General features: G+C 33.6%; 1 protein-coding gene and 1 long non-coding RNA gene across 4 annotated transcripts; both read right to left on the reverse strand.

The window, feature by feature from the left end:
- Window positions 1-21: 21 nt before the first annotated feature.
- On the reverse strand, window positions 22-4,931 carry LOC133727165 (uncharacterized). Its single transcript, XM_062154792.1, has 9 exons — window positions 4,908-4,931; window positions 4,746-4,785; window positions 4,552-4,598; window positions 4,170-4,223; window positions 2,810-2,953; window positions 2,430-2,474; window positions 2,299-2,337; window positions 662-736; window positions 22-151 (listed from the first exon to the last, which is right to left on the reverse strand). The coding sequence occupies exons 1-8, from the start codon at window positions 4,929-4,931 to the stop codon at window positions 713-715; spliced, it is 417 nt and encodes a 138-aa protein (XP_062010776.1). The 3' UTR covers window positions 22-151; window positions 662-712.
- Window positions 4,932-5,314: 383 nt separating this feature from the next.
- Window positions 5,315-9,920, reverse strand: LOC133724800 (uncharacterized). Of its 3 annotated transcripts, none has more exons than XR_009854029.1 (7): window positions 9,663-9,920; window positions 9,381-9,503; window positions 8,856-8,927; window positions 8,392-8,467; window positions 6,445-6,712; window positions 5,964-6,140; window positions 5,315-5,777 (listed from the first exon to the last, which is right to left on the reverse strand). It is a non-coding gene; the product is annotated as an uncharacterized LOC133724800 (long non-coding RNA). The 3 variants fall into 3 exon arrangements; XR_009854030.1 differs by having other exon boundaries at window positions 5,316-5,646; XR_009854031.1 differs by lacking the exons at window positions 5,315-5,777; window positions 5,964-6,140 and adding an exon at window positions 6,329-6,346.
- Window positions 9,921-13,009: the final 3,089 nt, after the last annotated feature.

The following is a 13,009-nucleotide window of genomic DNA, read 5'->3' on the forward strand; positions in this document are numbered from 1 at the left end:
ATATCATGTAACAGCCATCACCTTCCGCAATGTCTCCTCAGACTCGTACACTTTTTCTGGAAAATGCCAGACTGGCTTTCCATTAGGAGATCCATGTGTGTTACCATAGATAAGAAGATAAAGTCTTCTGTCAAGTGCTCTCTGCAATGACCTAAAGAACAAGACAACTAACTTCAATACTAGGAACTTTTTGTTTTTGTGTTCTGACATCAAAATCATTCACATAAGTTTTATGTATAAAAGATCTAATGAGTTATCAATTCTTCTAATTTTTCTCTCAGCAATTAAGTTTCACCCACTACAATAGTTTTTTAACCATATCATAACTCCAAGGCACAGACACACATGATCTACTAATATGATATTACATACAGACCTCTGAAACACTACAATTGCAATAAAACCTAACTCACATTACATTTAACCCATAAAGAACAGCCAACTAAGAAGTAACCACTAAAACAAATTATCAATAGTAATCACTCAATATCCAACCATTACCAGTGCAAAACATTTATCCACCTTAAATCCAAGACGACTGTAGAATAGGTTTTTTAAGAAATTCATAGGCAATATTTAGGAGCTCTTTTACTTCAAATAAAGTGAAAAGTTGAGATGGAAAAATAGATTCTTATAGATAGACCAAAATTATACTCCATACTTTCTATCATTTTGTTTGTCAGCTTCAGTGATCCGTGGAGCTGGTACATAATCAATTTGGTAGTCTCCTTTTCCCCTGTTCACCAAAACAAAGTGTCAGACTAGAGTTGTACATTTTATTTGCACCATTTTTGTGCTTGAATCATGTAAGGTTAATGCAATAAGTGGAACAATTGCATATGAGCTTTATCAATTAGATTTTACAAATAAACATCAACTACCTTTAAGGTGTGGCAGCCACTGAAACCAGAAAATAGACTAATCTAATACTGGACACAATATGAACATATCGGGAATCAAAAATTTCCTGATCATCATGCACGACAGTATGAAATTTAGTTAAAATGGCAAATACGCCCAAGAATACTTTTTACTGGGAAATGCACCTTTACGATTCAGCAATTAGAACAGAAGGCAAAAGCCACAAATGTGCTTGATAAATTAGAAATAGAAGGAGGGCCATCATTCATATGCAATGCAGTTGTGATCAAGTAACAAATCCAATAAAGTAATCAGCCTCTAAACCACACCTAGCATTAGACTTGTCTAAAAGTTCATCTGGATATCTGCGTCGATATTGCTGTCGCCACCGAAACCTACAATCCCAAAGGCCAAAACAACAAAGTAACATGAGCTCCACTAAACAAAAAAAGCACATCACTCACAGAAATTGAATCAAAATTCTACCAATTCAGGTATCACCATAGTACACACTTTGTTGGTAGAATGCCAATTCAGTGTTTTGCTTTAATAAGTGTGTACTATGGTGATACCTGAATTGGTAGAATTTTGATTCAATTTCTGTGAGTGATGTGCTTTTTTTGTTTAGTGGAGCTCATGTTACTTTGTTGTTTTGGCCTTTGGGATTGTAGGTTTCGGTGGCGACAGCAATATCGACGCAGATATCCAGATGAACTTTTAGACAAGTCTAATGCTAGGTGAGGTTTAGAGGCTGATTACTTTATTGGATTTGTTACTTGATCACAACTGCATTGCATATGAATGATGGCCCTCCTTCTATTTCTAATTTATCAAGCACATTTGTGGCTTTTGCCTTCTGTTCTAATTGCTGAATCGTAAAGGTGCATTTCCCAGTAAAAAATATTCTCGGGCGTATTTGCCATTTTAACTAAATTTCATACTGTCGTGCATGATGATCAGGAAATTTTTGATTCCCGATATGTTCATATTGTGTCCAGTATTAGATTAGTCTATTTTCTGGTTTCAGTGGCTGCCACACCTTAAAGGTAGTTGAAGTTGATGTTTATTTGTAAAATCTAATTGATAAAGCTCATATGCAATTGTTCCACTTATTGCATTAACCTACAGGTATACCTTGTAAATATATCTACACACATATATATGACTCACTACTTTGCAAACCAGCAACAAATGAGAGAAACCATCTCCAAGGCTTCATCAATATCCAATCTACTTCTTAGTATTAGTCTATTAGAGAAGAAGAAGGAAAAAATAAAAAAAACAAAGTCTGACTTATCATTAAGAATTCCTAATGAGTTTAACATAACATTTACTAAGAAATGCATTGCAAAAATGTAGGATTGGTTCTTCAAAAGAAACAGCATGCTTCAACAACTATAAAGAGAGTACTTGGCTCATAGAAAAGAGTCAACTTACAGGTCGAGACGAAATAGCCTGAGCGATTTTGATATACGCCTGTAAAATTAACAAAAGTAATATAAGAAATCCAACTCAACGAACAAAGAAGAAGCCGGGAGTAGAAAAGTTTATTCTAATTTTCACAGTACCGGTCCAAGTTCTACTAGTATTTGCCAAAGCTCAGCAGCTCTAACCTGCAAGCAAAAAATTAGACCAAAATCGATGTAATTTAATTCCCATCCAAAATATAGCCCAAATATCATTATTTCAAGATCAGTTTCAAAACAAGAATGAGAAATCTTGAGAAACTGAATCGAACCCAGAAACACCACAAGAAACATATGAAGTCAAGATCAGTTTCTCTTTCGAACCCAGAAACAATTTAATCGAACCCAAAGCTTAAAAGTACTTGTGTATTAAACAACTTAATCGAACCCAGAAACACCACAGCCCAAATTCCAAAACAAGAATGAGAAAGTGAATCGAACCCAACAACTTAACAAGAGAAAGAGATTCAAGAAATTCGAACCCAGAAATCGATCCCAAAATTTCTCCGAGCTTGAGTCACCGTCTCACCGAGCTTCACATAATCACAACTTGAGGAAGAGTCGAAGAGAGTGAAGAAACTGTTGTTGCTGCTGCGAGTTGACACTTGACAGAGAGTTGAGAGAGACTGAGAGACAGAGAGAGTGTAGTGAGACACTGAGAGAGTGAGAGTCTGAGTCTCTGAGACTGAGATACAGAGAGAGTGCGGCCGAGTTTGAGAGAGGGGATAAGGGTAGGGAAAATGAGAAAGTGATAGACCTAGGGCTGTCGTGTTATTCATCTAAACCATTAGAAAATCTAACCCTATCAACGTTGGACACGTATTGATAAATATATTCATTATATGAATATATTTGAACTAGCAACAGTGCCGCGCTTTGCTGCGGGATGTGAATGATAACAATAAAACAATTTTCACCATTTTAAATACAATTTTCTCAATTTTCACCATTTTTCTTTTTATTATGAACAATGCTAAAATGTCTAAGCCAATGCATCAGAACAAAAGCAAAGGCAAGAAACCCAAAACCCAGAACATTAAGAATTGAATCAGATAAGACAATGCATTCACCAAAGAAAGAAACACCCCTTGGCAAAATGTATTAGTACTTGTCATCGAAAAGCAGAAGAAATATAAATAAAAAAAAACCATACTAACACCATAATCTTCTCCAGATATACTAACACCCATAGCCACTCTATTATTTTTAAACTGAACAGAAAATAAATAAAACTAAAAACACTTTATTATCTTCTTCCAAACTTGAATCTGTACAAAACTAAAATATTACCACAAAAAGAAACTACTCAATACCCACTGCAATTGACTGGCTTTAGTTCAAAAAATTTCTATAACTCTCCGAAAATACCCATTCTTTCTTTTCCCTAAACCATTCTTTCTTCTCCCTAAACCATTCTTTCTTCGTCAATGAAGAAGATAGTAATACCCAACTTACCTCAATCTATATAGAAATCGATTAACAATTTAAAGGTCCAAGCAAAACTTAATTCCACAAATATGACACAGACTGATCCAAACAGAAATGCTCAAAAAGAGGGAAACAATCAAAAATACATGGTATGCCACAGCTCAGATAATTAAACTTAATAAACAGGATTTTAATCCTAACAAAAATGTGATCCTGCAGGTTCAGTGCTGAAGTCCAAAGATAAAATTGTTTTTCCATTAATTCAGTCAATCATAGTTTAATTAACTAAACTTATACAGAACAAAAGAATGATCAGGAGACCAAATCAGCAGCAGCATCCTATCATTCATCCCACAGTTGAATGAATATATAAATTAATGAAAGATTTTAAATTATGAAAGATAAAAACGATACCTTGAAGGTATTGCAATCAATTGCCCAGAGTTGAAACTGTAGCACAAACAAAGCCTGCAACAGATAAAAATTAATATTATTTAAATATTAAGAACAACAAATAATAAAAGTATGGGATTGAATGTAACTGATAATTTCAAGAGTATAGGATAGAAAACTCTATAGTGTTGGTTGTAAGAGATATGCAAACCAATCACTAATTATTGCAAATAATCTTCTTAATGGATAGAAAATTTGTATTCATTGTTTAGTCTTTAATAGCTATCGTTGTGATCATAAAGGCATATGTTTTAATTACCCAAACAACAATAATCTTTACAAACATAGCGTCAAACCGTACATCAGTTCGATACACATAAACATCACAAACATAACTTCAAACCTTTTCAATCAATTCCGAAATCCCAATCCGAAACACAATCACAACCCCTAAACCAAAAAACCCATATATCCATGAATTCTAAACAAACAACAACGTGAAAACCCAACTACTTCAAAAAAAAATTATAAAAAAAAAATAAAAATAAAAAAAATAATAATAATAATAAGGAATAAAGCTAAAAAAAACTTCCAAACCTGCAATCCTCACTCTGTCGAAATCCACCAAAACCACAGCCTTTGATCAAACCAAAGGAGAACTCAGCAAACCAAGGAACTTTATTGTGGTCTGCACAATAAAGCAAATGGAAATATCAGAAAAACAATTTAAGCTTCAGAAGGAAGCTGCATTCTACATACATAAAGAAGTATAACAGGACCCATCTCTATTGATTTGTGAACTTTGGTTTTAATAACTTTGTAGCTTAGATATCAATAAATCATAAAATATAAATAAGACAACAACACTGAAGCACAACTTCTCATTATGGAAACCAAGTGAGAACAACTTCTTGCATTTTATATTTGAAACCACCATATGAATTAATTTCTTTAGATAATATAATAATTACTAATTACAATCAATGCTGCAGAAGAAAACAATGGATAAATAAGTACTAATCTAATATGTTCTTCGGCCATATTCATACATCAGTTGGTAATAAACCTCTCACATCATCACAAACTCACAATCTTATCACTTATCAGCAGAAGAAAATCTTTTAGTAATGGAAAAGAATGACAATTTACTAAATCATAACAACGATGAAAGATTGAAAACAAAAAATTTGGATCTTGGAACTGTTGAAAAGTTAAAACCCAGGCTGCAGAAGGAAACCAAATCGCATACATTAAGAATTGAATCAGATAAGCTTCAGTTAACAGAAGAAAGATCAATAGCAATCAATGCCAACCAAATAGCTTCACCCGCGAAAAATGCATTTAAGTAGAAGGTTAAAATGTGAAACATTATGTCTGTTCATAATAAAAAGAAAAATGAAAACAGCCATCATGCAATTGAAGCCATCAAATCAAGTGAACCGCTTTTCTTATTTTGCTTTTGCTGAAAATGAAACCGCTTCTTCTTTTGCTGATTACTCTGATCATGAAAAGAAGAAACAATAAGAAGAGGGTTCTTACCATCAGATTTCTACATAGCCTACAATCAATTCCAAGGTTGGAAACTCGATCAGAACAAAAACAAAGGCAAGAGACCCAAAACCCAGACTCCTATTTAGAATAAACAAACAAACACTATTATCACAGAAACCAGGAACAATGGAGCAAAAACACCAAATCAAACAAACAAACAACAAAGCAATGAAAATTTCACAAATCGGAGGCCCCAAGTTAAACAAAACCCACAATATTCACATCCAAGTGCAACCAGCCCTGAGAATTAGGCGAGGCAATTACCGGATTGAAGATTCAAACTTTTCCTCCGATCTATCTCTCTACCTCCTCGTCCGAAGCAAACAAATACAACCGATCTCTCTAACTCTCTTTATCTCTCAACCCGGATTGAGGATTCAAACTTACCCTCCGATCTATCTCTCTACCTCCTCGTGCGAAGCAAACACACACAACCGATCTCTGTCTCTCAACAATTGATAAAGATGGTCAGAAGATTGTAGAAGAAAGAAACGACGTGATGATAGGATATATCCAGATAAGGTAGAGCCGGAAAAAAAATCTGAAGCGAGGACAAAAGAGTCAAATCACTTGGAGCCAAATCACTGTTAGTTGAACAGTGTAGGAGCTTTAGTATATGTAAAACTAGAAAACTTACCCGCGCTTTGCTGCGGAATATGTTTTTATCAATGAATTAGAACAATGAAATACAAAAGGGAAATTATTACATATTATTGAAATAGTGAAGAGTTTTTACATATTTTACCTTTTAGTTGAAGTCCATTCAACTGGAGCTGGTGCAAAAATGCTACCTCAACAAAAAGGTTATAAGTTAATCTAGCAAAAGTTGCTGCTGGAGGTTGTTCAAAATAGTGAGTGCGCCGGTTGTTCAAAAGGTGATTGTTTTAGTTGCAGCTGCGGAAGATGCTGGAGTTGGGTAGCAAAATCCTTAAAACTCCCAAACCACTGCCTCTAGGAGCTTAAAACACCTGGTCTTCCCAACTTCTTCAATATATGCAACTTTCAAGTCCCAACTACACAAAAAACAACAAATCAGATTTTTTAGGGTTCCTAATAGCATCTAAACAAAACAAAACAAACACAGATAACCTAAAACCATTTTACTGAGCAGATTCTTGTCGTTTTCAAAGAAGGTATACTTAATGAATTTAAACTCCACAAAGAAAAACAAACGATTATTCACACAAAGAATAAAAGCATTTGAGAGATCAAAACTAATTTCATCAAGCTTTCTCTGCTATGATTTTTTTCTCCATTCTCACTCCATTATCAAACTCCAAAATTCAATAAACAGAATCTAAACAGTTCCATTATAAAATCAGAACCAAACTCTAATTACAGAAACATTGTAACAGGGATGTTCATAACTTGCATTAGACCTTTAAATCATTATAGGACTGGGACTTATCGTGAGAAGGGGAGATTATAGTTATACTGAAGTGATGAAGTACAACTGTGGAAACAGATTATCAATTGAATCAAATTGTTGCAGTAATATTGAAAAGAAGAGGAAAAAGAGAGAGAGAGAGAGAGAGAGAGAGAGAGCAGTTATTTTATTACATAAATTTCATTGCTGATCTAGTCTCACATTCACTTACAGTTTAGATTTCCTTTAAATTTAGCAATTCACTAATGAAAACTAAAAAATTTGTATGACAGATTTACGATGCCAAATTTGTCCCCAATATGAATGCTATTGCACCAAGTTAGTTTCTCTGTAATAGTCTTTTGATCATTGGTTTTCAGTTGCTCAGTTTGAAGAAATACACAAAAGTTTTAAATTTGTTTAAAACTCGTATCACAATTTCAATAAAGTCATATATGAATCTAGCTCCTGTGATTCCTAAACTCATCAAAACTTAAATTCAAGGCATATAGTGTATTTAGTAGGAACCAACAAAAACTATTCAATTCAGCAGGATAGTTAATGAAGCTATAGATTATTACATATAATTAGTTAACCTGTCAGACTGAAGAACTTACTGAAACAATATGAGGTTTGAATTTTAGTGAACTTTCTGATGAAAATTTAAAATTTTGAATCAAATCAAAGACTGCAGGCATAAAACTTTAGATTAGAGATCACAAATAGATTATAGATAATTTGAAAAGACAAGAAAACAAATACATGCAGCAAGTAAAAAAAAAAAGAACAAAAAGATCAAACTCAAAAAACAAAGTGTATCCAAAGAAGTCAAATAAGTACAGCAGCCAAAACACAAATTAAGCATATGCAGAACAATCCTCTAAAACATTATCTCAGCTTTTGATAAATTTTGTTAGGTACCCAACTACAGGTTTTACTAAAATGATTTTGTCACCTTCTTTCTACCAGACAATAACAGCAAAAATTGGCTCAAACCTAGCTTCAAACATCTGAATTATCAAAGGTCAAAATTCAATAAAGACAACTGAAACAATTTCGTTATGAAACCCAAAGTATTATATCATATAGTCAAAAATTCTAACTTGAACTGAAAAACTGACAGAAAGCTAAGTATCAATTTGTGCTAACAGATTTTGAAGACCTTGCAAATCATGTTCCTACATAATGCTATCAGTCATTCAAAAGAAATTAAAAAAACTTACAAAAACATCAAAATCACATCCAAGATTAGTTAACCATTAATTCAATTGAAAAATGCAAACCAGAATTGATCTAGAAAAATCACAAATCGAGCAATGTTCTTACCTGTTTTCAAATTATAATTTGCTTATCCCAAACCTGCTTTGACCAAAACCAAACAGTCCAAGACACACAACAGATCCTGCATTAGAAAAAAAAATCATCCCTTACTAAATGATAACAGACATAAATTAGATTAAAAACCAGATCTTTTTTTTATTTCCTTTAGTTCGCTTTTTGTATCCAAGAGTACCAAAAGAGTTTGGTTGTTCGAACTATTCAAAAAGTAGACCAAAGGCTACAAAATCAGAGTAAATTTCATATATAAACGATTGAATAATATGATAACTGAATCCCCTCCTGTATTTGATTCGATTTTGTCCTTACCCTAAACGTTTAATTAAGAAAAGAAAGAGACAACAGAAGGTTTTGTTTTTAGACATAGTAAAAGCTCAGAAATTAAGTTCTATCAAGGCAAAGACATTCAATTTGTTATAATCAATGTTATCAATCAAAATCGTAATATCTACCTATTCCAAAACAAACAAAGATTGATATGTCCTGTTGTCTTCTGTATCTTAGTGCTTGGACTTTTACAAACCCTGGAAAATGAAGAAAATGAATTTGGGATCAATCGCTGTCAAGAAGATAATAATATAGCTAAAGTTAAATGAAATCCCTTTGGGTATATGAGCAAAAGATGGATAACAATGATATTGACGTTGATCTTACTTAGCTGAAAGCTTACTAAGTTCTCACTGTTGCAAGAACCATAGCTGCAGTCCAAGATCAAACGAAAGAATGAGAAATCAAGAGCAACTAATCTTAATATATTAAGATATACCAAGAAGCATGAGCTGGGTGGGAAACTAAAATAAATTTAGTCGTTATAGAAAGCTTTTCTTATGGCTCTCCTGATATTCTTTGTTGTGTTTCGCCTGCTCTAAACACTTAAATACGCCATTTTCCTTTCTTTTCAAGAAAGTGCAATCAATACTCTGAATCAAAACCAGAATTTCAATATTTCAATCAAAATCGAAATCACCTGAACTTACCCCAAAAATTAAGTATCGATCACAACCCTATACCCAAGTCCCTCATCTTTTCCTTGGCTCAAAACACAGAGTTATCCAAAACGCAGGTCCTCTTCCTCCTCACAGCCAAACCGAACAATACCCCTACAAAATCGAAACCCAATTCAATTCAAAACCAACCACAGCAAAAACCCCAATCAAAACTATAAACCAAAGACACAAATCAAACCCAAAACATATCCCACATCAGAATAAGAAGACAATCAAGGGAAAAAAAAAAGTAAAAAAAAAAAAAAAACTAACGATTTGAAATTTGGGGCTGTAGTCAAAACCCAGATCCCTCTCCCACTTCTTTCTTTGTGTGCCTCTCCGATCAGTCTCGTGCTGAGATGATGAGATGTGAGATGAATTCTTTATCTTTCCTGAAGTTCACCTCTCTCTCATTCTATCTCTCTCTCTCTCTCTCTCTAATTCTCTTCATGGCTCTCTGGATCGTTCTTGAACTCTCAGGATTGTGCTACAGAAGACGTACAGCTGTTGGGGTAGAGAGTGAGACACAGAAAATATCTAGAGCTGTAGCTTAAGAAAAAAAGGGAGGGCAAAGCCGTCATTTTACTGTTTACTTATGAACAGTTGGATGAACAGGGATGAACAGTCAAGGACATTTGGCTTTAGATTATAGTATAATTTGGTCGGTTCGGTGCAAAAGTGGTCGGTAAACATCCAACAACCGTTTCCGAACCGTATTCATTCGGTTTCGGCTCTGCTCCAACACTTTCTTTCCTTCTTCTTTTCGGTTCGGTAACCGAACTGATATTTTCGGGCCGGTTCGGTCGGAAAACCGTTTCCAAATCGGTTGTGCCCACCCCTAATTGTAGTTGTGTAAATGTGTCTTTGTGACATTAGAACTAGCTTACCAAACAAAAACTATGGATCTTTGTTTGGGTTTGGGAACAAAACACTAAAGGACAGCATAAGCACCACCAATATGATACGAATTTTCGAACACTCTTCAACTTCTAAAAATACTAAACGGATAAACTAAGAAACATATTGGCTTCTCATGACAATAAGATTTATGAACTTAAAAGTCTTCAAGTTTTGAAAAAAATGGAAGCTATAAAGCTAATGACTATAATAAGATTTATGAACTGAAAAATACAAACAATAAGCTCAAAATTGCTAAGTTTTCTTAAATAATATCATTCAAAAGACTTTAAAAACAAGTAAAAATAAGAACGATTAGGGTATAAACTCAGACATTATTCGTAGTAGTAACTCATTCGAACTACACAAAAATTAGATAATTCCATACACCATTTCTAAGAGATGTTTGGGATAGCATTTGGGTTAAACACATATAATTATGCCAGAGGAATGATTAGGGCATAAACTCCACCCCGTTTTCTATTATTAGATTCTGTATACAGTGTTTTTCGAGAACAGTTACAAACGAAAACATAGCAATTCGCTTTTAGTTGGGGAAAGGTAACATGTTGTTCACAATGTATTCCATTTGCGTATATGATCCAACAGTGATGACGTCTACATCCATCAACTGTTGTTGAAGTTGATTTGCAAGATTAGTATCTTGTTCAAGTAGCTCGTTCCTGTTATCTTTGGCATCAATAGACTCTTGTATACTTAGGTTCAATGCATTCACCTATCCATTAATTTGGTCGATTTCATTTTGCAGACCTGTTATTTATCCTTTCAACAAGTGTAATTGTTGATGATGATATTGATTTAATTCCTGATAATTAATAATTTCTTTGGTTTTACCTGGGGCCACATAGGGTCTGTGCTCGAGTGTGCGCCACACAATGCAGATTTAGATCGTGCTGAGCATCCATATAATTCACTAGAGATATCAGTGTATCTGGGACGAATACATGTTTGTCCTGGCCTAGTTATTGGACATTTGGATTTTCAGGAGCCGGAAGATCCATATCCTTTAAAACAATAATAAAAAAGTATTTAAAGGAAAAAAGAAGCTTTAATGTTTATAAGAGTCAATTTTTTATCACTATGAAGCGGTACAATATGCAGTATGTACAACATGACACCTTCCTTATTCAATAGGCAAGAAACGCTCTGTATAGTTCCTCAAATATTATTTTGGCCAAAAAGCTATGGTACCTCAAAGTGAGTGCATATAGATACATTCAAATTGCAATTCAAGATAGAGATTTCATAGTTTGTGACTTTGTGTGATTAAAAATTGTGAATCAATACGTTAAACCTTGCTAGCTTCGTTCTATTAAAAAAAAAAATTCAATAGTTCATTCAATAAATATGGTGTAACAAACACTAAAGCCTTGTTTGGTTCAAAAATGAAATCAATTCCTTTGTGTTCATATGAAGGGAAAATAAACGTCTCGCTAGTTTTTCTTTCCGGTGTTTTGGAACGTTTTCCCAATAACAAGGAAAAAAACTCACTATAGTGTTTGATTTATGTAAGGAAATGAAGCTAAACAATATTAATATTTTATTGATGTTCTTATTTATTAAAATATAAAATTATGCAAATCTCTTGTCGCAGTGGCGGCAGCTTCCAACTCCTTATGTAATCTTTCAAATGAATAGTAGCACCAGCTAAATATTAAAATTCCCTGATCTAGAAAGGCTACTATTGTCTGCTCTTTCTTCCCTTAATTTTGGGGCTAACTGCCCAACCATTGGTGGGCAAAAGCCAATAAGAAAAGGTCTCACAAGCTATGTATGATGCATCCCATTCTTATGTTAACATTTGTTTTGATTTACTTTATGTGTTGGTTTAATTGTGTGAGTTACTTTATTCAATGGAAATTTCATTTTGATTAAAAAAATTCATTAATTACTATCATCATATGAGAAAGTTTGCAACTTTATTTCTTTTTTCATCATTTTGAACATCGTTTTTTTCATTTATTTTTCTTATGAGAGACATGATTGAAGAGATGTTCCAAGAGATCGTAATAGGAAACAAAGAATTATATTTTTCTTCCAAAAGGTCGACCAATTTGTTTGCCTTTTCAGATGTTATAAACATGTAGGGAGAGGCTCTAATGAGACCATAAAAATGAGAACATCATGAGAGCTTTCAAATCAATGATTTTGAGACCTACGTTTCTATCACATCTCAACAAATCCTCTATTAAATATTTTAGGTCTCCATGAGTATATCATTGCTGCAAGTTTTCTTCCATATTGCTAATCGTAAAGGTGACGAACTATATCAAATCAATAGACAAACCAAATATGTCCACTTTGAACCTTCCGTATTCATAAATGATAAATCACGATTATGAACGTTTTTACGATTTTTTATTTGGCTAAAAATTTACAAAAATTATATACTCATGAAGTTCTAAACATCTAAAGGTCGATTTGCTAAAAAAGATTGAGATTTAAAGATAAGAACTTATGAGAACTCCTAAAGTGCATAGACGACGGGGTAAATTTTGGGAATAACAACTGGGAGTCTCTCGAACAACATGAACGTGACGATTTTCTTTGGTGACAAGTTTGTGCTAAGCCTTCATCTTTTCATGACAGACCCACCTAGATTCAGTGTTTTGAATCTACTCATGTGAGAATCGACTGAAATTTGTTTTGGCAAAAAAGCCCTCGTTAAACCCTAAATCACTCATAGTCTACTCTTGGTGTCG

The sequence above is a fragment of the Rosa rugosa genome, chromosome 1, assembly GCF_958449725.1.
Source record: "Rosa rugosa chromosome 1, drRosRugo1.1, whole genome shotgun sequence".
Taxonomy (NCBI): Eukaryota; Viridiplantae; Streptophyta; class Magnoliopsida; order Rosales; family Rosaceae; genus Rosa; species Rosa rugosa.

Bases quoted from the DNA above. Each gene is read 5' to 3' on its own strand.
- LOC133727165 (XM_062154792.1), bottom strand. From the start codon at position 4,931: ATGGGTCCTGTTATACTTCTTTAT. The intron at 4,786-4,907 runs GTATGTAGAATG...GTTTGATCAAAG, and splicing joins GTCCTGTTATACTTCTTTAT to GCTGTGGTTTTGGTGGATTT. The intron at 4,599-4,745 runs GTTTGGAAGTTT...TTTTTGGTTTAG, and splicing joins CGACAGAGTGAGGATTGCAG to GGGTTGTGATTGTGTTTCGG.